Genomic DNA, 16,798 nt, shown 5'->3' with positions numbered 1-16,798 from the left:
TGTAAAAAACACTACCACACAGGTGAACAATACCATGCCCTTAATAGCTTCTTTTTTCCCCTACATGTACCTCCAAGGAAAAAAACAAATAATCATTGTAACAAAATGAATGACCAAAGGACTTGTTCAAATAAGGGGTTTTATGTAAAGGATAGTTCATGCAGAATGTAAGGATGGACCTGAATGTTGCAGTGTGTACCTTTATGACTCTCTCTGTGCTTCCATATGGGATTGTTGCTGTATTTTGTGTTAACGTTACACTTCTCTGAAACCAGTCACCGGAGCATTAGTGTCATTAATTTATTTTGCACACCTTTAAAACCAGGGATTAATCCACAGTTGTTAAAATGAGGCACTTGGAGGTGTTCCCCTTTGTCTTTTACGTACACTCTTCTCCAAATTTGGTTTTTACAAAGTAATTTATCACCTTTAAACTCCATCCCTGCCAATCTTGTACAAATAGAAAGGCAGAACAGCTGAGGCATGAGAGCACCATGAATTGACTTGCCCTCATCCTATCTTTCCCGCTCTTTGGGGAAGCCTCTTGCTTCCGCTCTGAACCTTCCACCTCAGCAAAATTGGCAATCAAGGGTGAAAACACCTGCTTGGGCCAAACTCGCAGCATGCCCTTCACATCTGCTGCCCAACTTCACTGTCAGGTCACAATTGCCAGCACAGAAGCGAGCAATGAATCAATTAACTTTCCAATCCTGAAGACATTTGCCAATTAATGGTAGAGAAAAATGCTGTTTGGCACAGCTCAGTCATAAATCTACAGTATTTGAAAGAAGGTGCACAGAGAAAATGAAGTCAAATTGAGAGAAGGAAAACTAAACCATGTTCCACTGACACAGGGATAAAAGTCCAAAGAAGTATAAAACACTGAGTGGATTAATCCCTAGAAGCAGATACTCTGGAAAATACTCAATAAAACATATACAAATGATTTAAACCATTCCTGCTTTTTGAGAAAGAAAATATGCATTAAAAGGTTGTTTCTACACAACAGTCCCCTTCACAACACTGTTACTGCACTCAGTTCAAGATTAAGTTGGACAGTACAACATTGAATGGTGAACAGAAACTTTGAGTGTGGCATACTGTACATAAAAGTCAGGGAAGTAAACAAAACCAATGCCAGTTCAACCATGTTCACTGTTATCCAAGGGGCACAACAAAGGTACAGTTCTACACAGTTTAGAGAAGGCACAGGATGGAAGTGGAACAAGGGACGCCCAATAAATACATTGTAGGTGCGCTGAGATGTACCAGCATTTGCCAAGCAAAAAGAGGAAACTGATTGCTCCCCATCAAGAATTACAACACAATCAGTACTTTACAGTAGAAACCTGAAACATGCAAAATGTTAGAAGGAATACAGTACTTTGCTGTACCAAAAATTTGTGAAAATAAGTCTTAACTCCTTACACCGTGAAGATTTAAATGTACAAAATTACTTTGCACAGACATTATGCATCCTAAAAGATACCACATCATCCATCATACAAAGAAATGTCTTGAGTCTACTATGAATGTCACAGTGGGACTTTATTTAATATAGTCATTATTAACCATTTCATTATTTCTTCAGGGATGATATTGCAACTACTAATAATATGGTTCGACCATGTGGAGTTCATTACTTTATCTTCTAACTCAGAAACTTGTGTTTGCCAACAATACAATTTAGTTTGATACCGGCATACGGTGTTGGAAGATTCTGGCAAACACATCACTTTCAATCATTTTATAGTAGAGTTTGTGAAGCGTAGCTTACAATAAATCCCAATGGCTTGGACTGGCATAACACGGAGTCATTCAGACCAGCAAGCTCCCAGTTTCTATCTGCTATCCTTGTTTGAGTTAGCTGTTCATTGCTAGGATCTTGAAAAATGGCCTTAGTCAGACAGCATTCATTCTCCTGATCACTACCACTGCTGGGTAAAGACAAGGTAGGGTTTAGGAATAAATAGATGCATGACGAGTTACTGGAGGGCCACTGGTGCCTGTGGAACTATATCTCGAATGAGTTCTTTCAGATGAGGGCAATAGAATGACTACTTAGCAATCTCGTCCTTCCCCTTCCTCACAAATCATCTTTACAGGGGATCTGGGAAGAAAAATAATGACAGATCTTCATTTCTACTATATTGGTAATGACTATTTCATTGATTAGAATAGCAGCAACTGCAATTTGCACTGTTGCACCAACCTATCCGGCACGTGAGATGATCTATCTCCTCATCTGCAATTTCCCTTATAACCTAGATAACTACATGGACACAAACAAGTGCATGTTGCACCAGTACGAGATATCAGATCTTCACAGCTTTCTTTTTCTCCACTTTAGGTCCAAATACTTATGGAAGTGTCAATGTTAAAATCATTCACTTTTGTACACAAACATCAACTCCCACTGCTTAATACAATGGTCTAGCTCAAACCAAATTGCTATTTTAAAATTAAATGGGTTACAGTGCTTTCATGCTTTCACTCTCACTATTGACTTCACCTCATCAACAGGGGCCAAAATATATAAACCAGAGTGAGCTTGGTTCTAAAACTCGATGGAATGCGATAGGTGAGAACGGCCAGAACACAGACCGCAACAGTGGCCCTTGTCTACTGTGCTGCAGAATAATGCTTGATCATAATCCTGCAGCTGGGCACACAAAGATGGTAGATGTGCAGCTAAATGCTGTCATGAGGACGGCATCAGGGATGCTCAAGTGAACTCCAACTGAATGGCTCCAGATGCTGTCCCATATCAAGCCACCTGCCATTCAGAATGTCATTGTGCTGCGTGAAATAGAGAAAAACATGAACAACACCAGCCTTCCATTTGATGAAGTCTTGAAAAACGCACTTGAAAGTGCTCAAAATGGCACCGGCCATTCTGGGAACAGCAGCTAATATTTATCAACTAACAATCCAGTTGGACAGAATTGTGGAATGCGTCCAGAAAAAAGAGTCAAAAGTTCACCACTGACCCAAAAGCAGAGATTTTTGACTTCACCCTTCCTCCAGGGCAGTGGACAGCACTCACAGAGTGAGTGCTGAATCTGCACAGAGCATTGACGATGCGCCACCTGTTCCCTAAATGGAAGATGAGCGACAACCCAAGGTACAATTGTGGCTACAAGGCCCAGACCATGGAACACATCACAACAACCTGACTACGAATATCTGGTGCAGGAAGCACTCATTTCTTCACTTGGCATTTTATGAGGCCATCAAATGGGTTGTCAAACTAGACATCCCATTATAAGCTTTTCCTGTCATGTGGTATTTGTAGTAGTACAATGTTACAGAAGGGAAATGTGACAACTTGATATATTTTCAGCCAAATTATATAACCAAACCCTATTAGGCATCAAAACAATAGACTCTTGCAAGAACAAACAATACATAGTTAAGCGAGTGATTCACAGTGAGAGTGTGAGAGAAACAGCGTGGCCATTTACAGCAAGAGAGTGAGAGAGAAAACAGCAGGGCCATTTACAGCGAGAGTGAGAGAGACAAACGTGGTCATTTACAGGGAGTGAGTGCGAGAGGAGTGGGGCCTTTAACAGTGAGAGAGTGAGAAAAGAGTGTGAGACCATTAAAGAGCGCAAGAGGGAAAAGAGCATCGAGAGCAGCTGATTGGGGAGTAGGATTGGTGAGTATTTCCAGTCTTTAAAGTAAAGTAAGGTCTTTAGTTTGTGTTTAGATCCTTAGTCTTTCATTTCTCTTTTTCTTAAGGATAGCTTGTTAATTATAAGATTGATACTGGTGTGTATAAAAAATAATTATATTAAAGTGTAAAGAGTGGGGTTACTAGAGTACTTAATTCATCAATTGAATAAAATATGATAGTGATGGCAGGGTGAGTGATGTGTTGCTGCTGCAGTATGTGGGAACTGCTGGACACCAAGGTGATCCAGAGCAAACACATCTGTACCAAGTGTTTGCAGCTCGAGAGAAGGGGAACGTTACCTGGACACTTCGTTCCAGGAGGTGGTCACACCCCTTAGATTGGGTAATTCAAATTTGGTCTGTGATCAGGGACAGGAAGGCATGACTGCAGGTGAAGCAGGTTTTGGGACCCGGGGGTAGTGTTTGAGGAGCCTCAGCCCCTGCAACTGCCCAACAGTTAAAAAGGTTCTTGCAAGCTGTGTGGATGAGAGCAGGGACTGCAAGGAAGATGAGTGAACTGACCACGGCATCGTGGTACAGGGAGCCATTCAAGTCGGGGGAGGAAATGGGAACATCGTAGTGGTAGGGGACAGCATAATTAGGGGGATAGATACTGTTCTCTGCAGCTGTGAGCGTGATTCCCGAAAGCTGTGTTGCCTGCCCGGTGCCAGGGTTAACGATATCTCCTTAAGGGCTGGAGAGGAACTTTGAGTGGGAGGGGATGGATCCAGTTGTCATCGTCCATGCTGGTACCAACAATATTGATAGGACTAGAAAGGAAGTTCTGCTGAAAGAATTTGAACAGTTAGGAGCTAAATTAAAAAGCAGAACCTCCAAGATAACAATCTCGGGATTGCTACCTGAGCCACTGGCATAGGGTAAAACTGGCATAGGGTAAAAAAAAGTCAAGGAGTTAAATGCGTGGCTCAGAGATTGGTATGGGAGGAATGGGTGTCAGTTCATGGGGAACTGGCACCAGTACTGGGGTAGAAGGGAGCTGTTCTGGTGGGATAGGCTTCACTTGAACCGTGCTGGGACCAGTGCCCTGGCGAACTGAATAACTAGGGCTGTTGAGAGGGCTTTAAACTAAATAGAGGGGGGAGGGTTCTGGAAAGGTTACAAAGCAAAAGGACATGGCGGCCTTAAAGTGCAGCTATTTAGATAATGATACCCAGAGTATGCCAGGAAGGGACAGAGTGTACATACATAAAAAAAAGCACCAAATAAGGTCACAAGGGGAAAAAAATTGTAAAAAGGCAAAATTAATGGCTCTCTACTTAAATGCACGTAGTATTTGGAACAAAATAAATGAATTAACAGCACAAATAGAGGTTAATGGGTATGATCTTATAGCCATTACTGAGATGTGGTTACAAGGAGATCAATGCTGGGAACTAAATATTCATGGGTATGTGACTTTTCAAAAGGACAGGCATGAAGGGTGGTGGGGTAGCTTTGCTAGTACAAGATGTAATAAGTATGATAGCAAGAAAGGATCTTGGATTGGAAGATGTAGAATCTATATGGGTGGAGCTAAGAAATAACAAGGGGAAGAAGACACTGGTGGGAGCAATCTATAGGCCCTCTGTCAGTAGCTATACTGTAGGACAGAATAAATCAGGAGATAATAAGGGCATGTAAAAAAGGCAGTACATTAATCATGGATGACTTTAATCTTCACGTAGACTGGGAAAATCAAATTGACAGAGGTAGACACGAGCAAGAATTCATAGAGTGTATTCGGGACAGTTTCTTGGAACAATATGTTGTGAATCCAACCAGGGATCAAGCTATTTTGGATTTGATAATATATAATGAGGCAGGTTTAATAAATGATCTCAGAGTAAAGGATCCCCTAGGAAACAGTGACCATAATATAGTAGAATTTAGCATTCAGTTTGAGAGTGCGAAACTTGGGTCAGAAACAACTGTGCTAAACATAAATAAGGGTAATTAAAATGGAACGAGGGCAGAGTTAGCTGGAATGGGCTGGGAAAGCAGTTTAGCAGAAAGTTGGTTGATGGACAATGGCAGATGTTTAAGAAAATAGTTCATGACTCTCAACAAAGATATATCCCAGTGAGGAAGAAGGATTCAAGGAAGGGGATAAACCAGCCATGATTAACTGAGGAAGTTAGGGATATTATCAAATTGAAAGAAAAAACATACAATGTGGCAAAGTTTAGTGGTAAGCCAGAGGATTGGGAAAGTTTTAAAAGCCAAGAAAAGACAACCAAAAAATAATAAAGAGGGAGAAAATAAACTTTGAAGGTAAACTAGCAAGTAATATAAAAACAGACAGCAAGAGCTTCTTTAAATATATGAAAAGGAAGAGTGAGGCCAAAGTGAACATAGCCCCCTTAGAGAATGAGGCTGGGGAAATAATAATGGGGAACCAGGAAATGGCAGTGGAGTTGAATAAATACCATGCTTCAGTCTTCATGGTAGAAGATACTAATAGCATTCCAAAAATACTAAATAATCAAGGGGCACAAAGGTGAGGGGGGGGGGGGGTTCAAATTACAATAACTATCATTAGAGACAAAGTACGAGGGAAATTAATGGGGCTAAAGGCCAGTAAGTCCCCTGGACCTGATGGGTTGCATCCTAAGCTATTAAAGGAAGTAGCTACAGAGATAGTGGATGCACTGAAAGTAATCTTCCAAGAATCCTTAGATTCTGGAAAAATTCCAGAGGATTGGAGAATGGCCAATGTAACACCCTTCCTCGAAAAGGGAGACACAAAAAACGGTAACTATAGGCCAGTTAGCTTAACATTTGTCATTGGGAAAATGTTAGAGTCTATTATAAAGGATGTAATAGCAGAGCATTTATAAATACATAATCTAATCAAGCAGAGTCAGCATGGCTTCATGAAGGGGAAATCATGCCTAACAAATTTATTAGAATTCTTTGAGGAGGTAACAAGCAGGATAGGTAAAGGAGAACCAGTAGACGTAATATATTTGGATTTCCAAAAGGCGCTTGATAAGGTAGCGCACATAAGGTTACTTAAAAAGATAAGAGCCTATGGTGTTGAGGGCAGCATATTAACATGGAGAGAGGATTGGCTAACTAATAGAAGACAGAGAGTTGGGATAAGGGGGTATTTTCTGGATGACAACCTGTAACTAGTGGACTGCCACAGGGATCAGTGCTGGAGTCTCAATTATTTACAATATATATTAATGACTTAGATGAGGGAAATAATGTCACTATTACCAGGTTTGTGGATGACACAAAACTAGGTGGGAAGGCAAGTGGTGAGGATGACACAAGGAGTCTACAGAGGGATATAGACAGGTTAATTGAGTGGGCAAAAACTTGGCAAATGGAATATAATGTAGGAAAATGTGAGGTTATGCACTTTGGCAGGAAGAATAGAGGAGCTGAATGTTATTTAAATGGAGAAAGACTGCAGAAGGCTGCAGCACAGAGGGATTTGGGAGCATTGTGCTTGAATCCCAAGAAGCTAACATGCAAGTTCAACAGGTAATAGGGAAGGCAAATGGAATGTTGGCCTTTATTTCAAAGGGAATGGAGTATAAAAATAGGGAAGTCCTGCTAAAACTATACAAGGCACTAGTTAGACCATACCTAGACTACTGTGAACAATTTTGGTCTCCTTATCTAAGGAAAGGTATACTGGCATTGGAGGCAGTCCAGAGAAAGTTCAGTAGGTTGATCCCGGGTATGGAGGGATTTTTCTTGTGAGGAGAGGTTGAGTAGCTTGGACCTGTATTCATTGGAATTTAGAAGAATGAGAGGCAACCTCATTGAAACATATAAGATTCTTCGGGGGCTTGACAGGGTAGATGCTGAAATGTTGTTTCCCCTTGTGGGAGAGTCTAGGACCAGAAGGCATAATCTCAGAGTAAGGGAGCACCCATTTAAAACAGAGATGAGGAGGAATTTCTTCTCTCAGAGGGTAGTCAATCTGTGGAATTCTTTACCGCAGAGGGCTGTAGAGGCTGGGTCATTAAGTATATTCAAGGCTGAGACAGACAAATTTTTAGTCAGTAAGGGAATCAAGAGTTATGGGGAAAAGGCAGGAAAGTGGAATTGAGGATTGTCAGATCAGCCATGATCTCATTGAATGGCAGAGCAGACTCGATGGGCGGAATGGCCTACTTCTGCTCCTATGTCTTATGGTCTTATAGACTTAATTATTTACCTTTGACATAACATTCACAGAAATGTCTTGAGTCTACTATGAATGTCAGTGTGGACCTCATTTAATATAGTCACTATTAGCCATGTCATTATTTCTTCAGGGAGGATATTGCAACTAGAAGCTTAGTTACATGGTTCGACCATGTGGCGTTCATGCCTCCACAGCAGAGGAAGGGTCTGCTCGTCATTTTCGATATGAACAGTCAAACCAATATAGTCCAACCTCATTACTAAAAATGTGGGCGTTGCTGACATGGCCAGTATTTACTGCCCATCCCTAATTCCCTTTGAGAAGGTGGTGGTGAGCTGCCACGTTGAATACAATCAAGTGGCTCATTAGGCCACATCAGGTTAGGATCCAAGTTTCTTCCCCGAAAGGACATCTGTGAACCAGGTGAACATTTACAACAATCAGGTAACCATTAATAACGTTAGCTTTTTATTCCATATTTATTTAAATAATTGAATTTAAATTCTGCAGCTGCCATGGTAGCATTTGAACTCATGTCTCTGGATCGTTCATCCAGGCCTATGGACGACTAGTCCAGTAATCTAACCAATATACTACCAAATTCTCAAAGAGTACATTTATGTTAGTGAGCCTTTCTTGATTAACTTGCATCTTCCATTGGAGCCAGTGAAGCTGAAACAGAATGGTTTTATAGTTTGCTTTAAGTGCTAATGGTTCCTTTATTTGAAAAACTTAAAACTGCCACTCCTGAAATATTTCAGTATATTTTAATACTTTGATTATTAATTTAACTAACAAAAATTAGGTTGAAAAATTAGTTTTCTAAAGCACTTGTGCCTTTGGTCAGCCATCATCATCTCACGGGGAGGGTGGAGAGCTGTTTCCTTAGGTGTCAATGGACAAACTGCCTGACTGGTCACATTCTCAGGGTCTTGATCATTAGAACAACAAATAGCAAGGCACAGGGCAAAGCAATTGCTAATAATCTGATAGCTATTCATCTTTGCTTCTCAGATTGGGCACTCAGCTCCCTTTAATGCCGTTATTAAAGCCAATTTTTCCCTATTGCTCAATACATCTCTAATTTGAATACTATGATTTTTAGTAACACAGCTAGTTTTTTTTTTAATTCAACGAGACTTATGGCTTATCTCAAATTGTCCTCAAGAAGGTAGCTGAGAGTCACCTTCTTGCATAGAACTGAGTGATTTGCTCAGCCATTTCAGAGTGCAATTAAAAGTCAACTACATTGTTGTAGGTATGGAGTCACATATAGGCCAGACAGGGTAAGAAATGACAGATTTCCTTCCATAAAGTGCATGAGTGAACCACAGAGGTTTTTACAATAATTTAGTAGTTTTAAGGTCACCATTTGCTTTTAAATTTCAAGTTTCTTTACCAACAGAATTTAAATTTCCCAGCTGCTATGATGTTATATGAATTCATATCTCTGGATTATTAGTCCAGTAACATACCACTGTGCGACTATGTCCCTATCAATTGGATGCATTTAGTTTTGTTGTTAAATTTTGCAATTTTTAACATTTAAATCTTTGGATATCTAGAATATATAGAAGCATTAATTTAACCTAAATGAAGCAGATGTTCGGGAAAGGCTCCTTGAATATACTCTCCTCTTTCTTGGTTTAAGCTTGAGGCTTTATAAAAGCTTGCATAATACTTGGTTTGCAACTAGCTTCCCATACAGCCCCATTTCTCTCCTTCAGTGGCCAAGCAGGATATATTATTGTATTTTGTACAAGATAAAAATTTCTCAGGCATGCATAACTCAGTCCCAACCAGAACAAATTCAGACTGTTTCTGGTATGCACAGTATTACTCATGTTTGAGTAGCAGACGTTTGAAATACAAAGGGACAAAATTCTTCATTGTGAGAGTTTTGTTTTCAGGCCAGTTTTTCATTAACATTCTTGATAGAAGAAATTTTGCTCCATAATGTTTGGAAGCAGATGATGAATTTTTGTCTCAACAAAATCTGAAATAAACGCAAAAGCGCACCTCTCTTTCCCAATTCTTCCTGACCCGACCATCGCTTTGGGCACATGTTGTGGACGCTGTAATGCCTGCCAGTTGTATTACAAAACGTACAGATGTCACTCAATAAATCTATCCTTTCACTCTGCCGCCACAATTGTAGCTTGCGTCTTTCCACTTAGTGCCAACACCGAGGATATCTGCTGATCATTTCACCACTGAACTATGCTGAAGATGGTGAAGGATGGGAGGTAAATTGTGCGGTGGGGAGAAAGGTGACTGAACTTGTTCAACTACCAATCCAATTATGTGACGATCATTCATGCATTAAACCTCCAAGTCCTGCACTACCTTTAATGACAAATCACCCTTGTCATGACTGCTCAACAATCTGCTGATGATGAACCAAGACATCAGACTGCTCTTTTAAATTACTGCTTTGTAATTCTCTGCAAAACCACATACTGTCTGATATTTATTCACAATTAACAAATTAGGAATCACAAGAAACCTGGAAACTGAAATAAAAATTGGAAATGTATGGCAGGACTGACAGCAACTGTAAAGGTATAAGTGATAGCCTTTCTGGCAAAGGCTCTTTGTCATAGCCGGGTTCTATTCAAAGATGCGACATGTCAACCTTTGCAAATGCTGACAGACCTAATATGTATTCTTAGTCCATAAACTAAACCTCTTTTTTAAAAAAAATGTTTAGCACACCTTGCTGCTTTACACAAGTTCTGCAACATGGATTCTCTTCCCTGACAAACGGTGGATTGCATACTCTTGACCCAAGACCCAGTCAACTGGAAAAACTGTAAAACATAACTTGTTTTGTCACATGGAAAGAATGTCACATATCAAAAAGCTGAAGCATTTCCTGTTTGAGTGTAAATTTTCATTCAAGCAGTACTAAAAAAAACTTCTCAGCCATATCATCAGGATATAGAATTATTAATTTATTTAAATTGCCCAGTTATCCATGATACAGACAGATGATACAACCAGTCTCTGCTAGTTGTACAATATAATTACTTAGTGGTAACCTTCAGCATGTGCTTGTCTGAGCAGGTGCTTCAGCTGGCAGAGACAAGAGCATCTGGCTTCATAGCAAAGACTCAGGTTCAAACTTATGCGTTTCCTGTTATCAAGACTCAGCTACCCTTCTGAATATCCTTTCCCCACATCACTTGCTGGTCTTGGCTGAGCATTTCGAAGTGTCAGAGAAGGAGAAAATATCAGCAAGGTTTATCTCACCATGTTAGCCCCCTCTTCTAACGCCTACTGACTTCCGCTGAGGGGTGCATCTAAACCCCAAGCTGCTCTCCCAGCTGAGGGATAACGACACAAGAGTAGCACAAGTGAAATTTAAAAACAAAGCGGAGCATAACTCACTGCCTCTGCACCCTACTTGAAGGCAAGGCTACTTTGGCCTTTGCAATAAGGTTTGCATCATTCTTCAGAGGAAATCAATTGAAAAACCTACAAACTGGCTTATAAAGAGCTGCTGTCGTGGAACGAAAATCTTCAACGCTGACCTCAATTGACTCCTCACTGTTTTGAACTCCCCCGATGTAGCTTGGCACCATGTGTGGAACTGGTTTGTATTGTGACTGTAGCCATGCATAACATTGCACCATTGATCACTGCTGAAATATGCTTGGATATTAATCACACTGTATGCATCACCTCAGTGCTGGATGCATGACATTGCTTGTGCGGCTGAAGGAAGTGGAGATGGAAGAACATGTTGCAAGGCGGTGGGGTGGGTGGGGGAAGTAAAGAAAAAATCATCATCTCTGCCAAATAAATGCCTAAGATTGTGTCAAGTCAGAATCTTTGGTTTGAAGCTCCCCCATTCAGTTTCCCTTGGGTTAGATGCAGCTAAGTGCCTTACCCAAAGACATTCGATATATCTACATGTTGAATCACTGCGGTCGCCCATTTTGTAGCTGTACTACCAATTTGCAGTCCATTTAGTACTTTTGAATATCATGCACAATTCCTTGCTTTTTGTTCTTAAAGATCCTTTTTGTATTGTTCAACTGTGATAGCAGGCACTAACAGAAGCCAGAAAATGCAAACTAAAAATATAAAAATAAAAGCAAATAAGGATCGATCAACTGTGAAAAGAAGGAAAGATGGAAGTTGAGCTGGAAACCTACCTTGACTCCATCGGCCTTCTTGTTTAATAAACTTTTGGCTGCTGTATTTTGAAAAGGGAAAAGAAAATAAAATTACATTTGTATCTCAACTTGCAAACTAAAACCATGACTGTCCTGTCAGGGTATAATTTATCTGTTTCCACTTGTGCTCTAACCACTGCAAACATAACACATTGTCAAAGGACAAGTAAACCAGCTAGGGTACACCAGATGCTCGATGACGTTCATAGGCGAACCGGGTCTTTGACTCACTTGTTTTTCCTGCGGCATGCACAGGTCCAATACTTGCCTAAATATGGCCGCGCACACATCACCTTAAACTCTGCATGTCCGTCTACAAACGGCTCAGCTGTCCATCAAGAGAATTTCCTACTGCACCCTCAAAAGAACTGGCTCAGGGAGAATTCACATTACACATCATGAGCGTGAGTAACCCACAAGCTCACTGTTTAAGGGGAAGACGGTTAAAGGGGTCACAATACTTATTTCACCCACATGGTCAGACGCCATCATTTCTCCTCCCCATGTTAACATCAATGTACCATATTTAAACAAGAGGTTGTTCAATGTAATCCCAAATGTTGTGTAACAGTTTGATTTTTCAACTGTGATACCAATGATGGAACAAAAATTTGGATTAGATGCATCATAAGCGTGCCATGAGAAAATGCATTAATGTAATCTCTGTAATACCCAAGAGATTCTAACCCATTCCTTTGCAAACCCTTGCACACTTACCTGTAAACTATGTCTATGTCTTTGGTGGCACAATGCAAACCCCGACAGGTGTGTAGTGAATTTAATGTGTACACATGGGTGACTAATCTGTCATTAAGTAAAAAGAGCTTATGCTAAACAAGCTTCCAAAGACACTGTACCCATTCAACCACCTCATACCGAGGCTGGCTTTTTGTGAGGTATCTCTTCATTAAATATGTGTGTTCTTGTCCTGTAAGCTTGCAAATGACTGTGACTGGGAGCAGTTCACTATTACTGCATGTTTAAGTTTAACAATTCATTGATGAATTTATTATCCATACTACATTCAATAACCTTCCAAGGACAATTTATTCAGCTATTTTGGTTAAGATTTTTTCTGGAGCAAGCCATAGTCTTTGCACTGAAAATCTTGCTCCAAGATTAGTCGACCAGACCACAGTTTTAAATTCAGGGTCAAGGCTCTTTTGTTTCATTAGTCTTCCTGATGTGGACTGTCCAGCCTGAAAAGGATTCATTCAGAACATCTTGGTAGAGTAACATGCCTTGAATTAAAGCTCTGACACAATGGTAACTGGGCCTGTCTGCTTTGTAGTGACCTCACTGAGATGCTGTCAGCTTCATTGTTGAACTTCAAAAGAATGGCTGCACATAGTGCACAGTTCAAAGAACTACCCTTGTGGGATCACACCAAAGAAGCTCTTAAAACAACAACTTCAAACTAGAGTTTTACTGCTGCAGATGTGAGGTGAAGAACCCAGTGACATTAAAATTGCAGTTCAACTAACCCAACATTCATTTTCTAAACAAATCTTGTGTAAAAACCCTATAAATAATCACCTTGCAGTGGAAAGATAATGAATATGGATTGCTTTGCTCATGTTTTTAGCAAAGTCAGTTGGTTCTATTTGAACCCTGGGAGGAAGATATTCCCTTTGGACATTCTGTGGGTGTATATATGCACAGGGCATTCAAAATCTTCTGACCAATAGTTTTTATTAATTCATTCCTGGGACGTGGGCTTCGCTGACTAGGCCAGCATATATTGCCAATCCCTAGTTGCCCTCGAGAAGATGGTGCTGAGCTGCCTTCTTGAACTGCTGCAGTCTCTGTGGTGTAGGTACATCCACAGTGCTGTTTGGGAGAGAGTTCCAGGATTTTGACTCAGCGACAGTGAAGGAAAGGCGATAAAGTCAGGATGGTGAGTGGCTTGGAGGGGAACTTCCAGATGGTGGTGTTCCCATGTGTCTGCTGCCCTTGTCCTTCTAGATGGTAGCAGTCGTGGGGTTGGAAGGTGCTGTCTAAGAATCCTTGGTGTATCTCTGCAGTACATCTTGTAGATGGTACACACTGCTGCCACTGTGCATCGGTGGTGGAGGGAGTGAATGTTCATGGAAGGGGGGCCAATCAAGCGGGCTGCTTTGTCCTGGATGGTGTCAAGCTTCTTGAATGTTGTTGGAGCAGCACTCTCCAAGGAAGAAGGGAGTATTCCATCACACTCCTGACTTATGCCTTGATGATTGTGGACAGGCTTTGGAGAGTCAGGAAGAACAGATATATTCTTTTCTTGTGGTTATCCCTGGGTGAAATTGTCTAGCACTCAATTTGGATATTCCCAAATCTAAAACTGCCGCTATCAAGAAGGATAAAGGGCAGCAGGTTTATGGGAAACCGTCATCTCCAGGTTCCCCTCCAAATCACACACATCCTTACATGGACGTGTATTTGACTTCCCTTCATCATCGTTTGGTCAAAATGCTAGCATTCCCAATCCAATGGCACTGTATGAGCATCTTGACCACATTGACTACAGTCCTTCAGGAAGGTAACTCACCACCACCTTCTTAAAGACAATTAAGGATAGGCAACAAATACTGGCTTTGCTCACATTTAGAAAATGAATTTAAAAAATATGGTTGAACATGTCATTTTTGCTAATTGCAGTGTGTGGAATTGTTCACTGCTTCATAAAAAAGTACAGGTGAAAAAACTGTTTGGAAATCCCAGCTGGGATTTTTTTTTTCAGGGTTTGGGTTCCACAGCTGCTACTTGCTTGTGTGATCTTAACATCAACTGCAATCTTGAGCACTGTCCCTGAAATTAGTCCCAGAGATCACTGTTCCAAAAGCACGGAAATTGGCCTAATCACACCCCTCCCCAAAAAGCCTTAGCCCAGTGCTGCTGAAAAATATAAGGATTCTGAGCAGGTAGCAGCTATTCAGACAGCTAGGAAGAATGTGTCCAGTGGTCTCCACAATCTAAGTGAAAGGTCAACCATCCATTGGACATTTCAGTCAATGCTAAACCCAACACAGCACATAAGCCTTTAAAGAAAATGATACGACATGAATGCCCAATTTGGTACAGTTCTCGCTAACTGGGAAATTAATTAATGATGTAAGCTTTGAGGAAATTCAGAACTCCAAAATTTCAGTCTTCAGCTTTTCTTCAAAACCAGATGTGAACTCTGGCGCTAGCTTACGGTGTTACTTGAGTTGCCACAAAACTAGGTTTGATCTCACTGTGTTAAAACAAATTAAGCTCTAAGTCCCAGTCCCAATGTGAGCTCCAGTACAACGCCATGCATTGACATATACAAGTTCAATCATAATGATGGACGGTTAGAAGTTTCCAAGTGTCCCCATGACGTTTTCAAACCATTGCAAACCCAAATTAAAGGACAGTTTCAATGTCTGCATCAGGTAGGTCTCCTTCCCCATGGAGAAAAAGTCCATATTTTTAGAAAGCTTAACACTTGCAACTAAATTCAACAAAGGATCTTAGATAATGTATTGCTCCCAATGTACACGTCTGTTAAGGCATTAATGTGTCTAAACTGAGGTGAGAACAGCAAAAGAAAAAAAAATGAGAAAGGTTAGATCAAAAACAAATCAATGTTAGCAGAGTAAGTACGGAGCTTGTTGGAATGGCAATGAAGCGTTGATCAGAGCCATCCTTACCTTGCAATAAGTAGAGGTGGAGTCAAGGAGACAGAAGATTCAAAAGAGAAAGACAAGAAATTAAATCAAATAGTGGCCAGTTTTCAACAGTTCCTCGTGGTTCAATGGGTCTCGGGTCTCCACGTTCCTATAGTTATGCCTATCTGCCTGTATGTGACTTTCAACGCAGTTGAAACATTAAATCAATCCTATTTACGATTGCTCCCTGGTCATGCTCAGATTAAGTAAAACTTACAACCCTTGGCAGCTCTCGGAGAGAACGATTCCTCTGAGCAGGCATCTCCTCACTGGAGATGTCTCTGAATATATCTCTGAAAAGCAGTGTCCAAGACCAAATCAAACAAGTTGCATCATAACCATGCTCCAAAGTCTAGAATTTGTGTAAGGACAAAGAAAAGCATTCTCATGTCCCTTCAAACAGGGGTCAGAAGTCATCTTTGTAGTTAGAAGAGTGATGTCAGGTTAAATCAATTTACTAGTGTCATGACATTTTTGTTAAGGGAAGCTTTAAATAGGGAAGAATTAACAAGTAAAATAGTCTCTAACTCCAACATTGAAACAGTGTGCTGACAAGGGGAGCAGAGGGCAGGGAGTGCCATCATCCTGTTAATTGCAAGAGGACCAAATGTGCTGTCCCACTGCGTGTCTACAGGCTGGTGGCTGTGATTTCCTCCTATGTGCAGCAGTTTTCAACAGTTCCTCAGCGTCCAAAGGGTCTTAGGTATCCATGTTTCATGGTTACGACCATCTGCCTGCAGCATGACTTTCAATGCAGTTGAAACATTACATCAGCTCTTTTTACAATTGCCCCATGGATTGTTTTGGGAGGTGGTTATGATGGGGGGGCTGGAGATCTTGATCTTTGTTGGATGATTGTAGGTCAGAGATACCAGTATCATTTGGTTTGTTGGAGGTCAGGGCAGGGAGAAGAGATTTGGATTGAGAGATGGAGGAGGAAATCCCATTTAGATTGTTGAGGGATGGGGAAGAGTATCCCTGTTGCATTCCCGATGGATGGAGGAGGGTATCCCAATTGGATTGTTGAGGGGGCTGTAAGATACTGACCTCAGGGAGGAGTTTGGCTGAGGGGATATGTTAATGGAAGACCAATAGTTTCTCCAACATGGAAAAGTTAGAAAACT

General features: G+C 40.9%; 1 protein-coding gene across 50 annotated transcripts in view; it reads right to left on the bottom strand.

Moving 5' to 3' along the window:
* LOC144694882 (calcium/calmodulin-dependent protein kinase type II subunit beta-like) overlaps positions 1-16,798 on the bottom strand; it is a 248,380-nt gene that overhangs the window by 60,034 nt on the left and 171,548 nt on the right. For 37 of the 50 annotated variants that reach the window (XM_078565546.1, XM_078565562.1, XM_078565579.1 and 34 more), the window contains one exon: positions 11,980-12,020. In XM_078565546.1, coding sequence (XP_078421672.1) covers positions 11,980-12,020 — 41 coding nt within the window. The remainder of the gene's footprint in view (positions 1-11,979; positions 12,021-16,798) is intronic. The other 13 variants (XM_078565548.1, XM_078565554.1, XM_078565561.1 and 10 more) reach the window with 1 other exon arrangement.

This window comes from Cetorhinus maximus, chromosome 20, assembly GCF_964194155.1.
Source record: "Cetorhinus maximus chromosome 20, sCetMax3.hap1.1, whole genome shotgun sequence".
Classification (NCBI taxonomy): domain Eukaryota; kingdom Metazoa; phylum Chordata; class Chondrichthyes; order Lamniformes; family Cetorhinidae; genus Cetorhinus; species Cetorhinus maximus.
The sequence above is the reverse complement of the archived record's forward strand: the minus strand, read 5'-3'. Positions and strand labels throughout refer to the sequence as shown.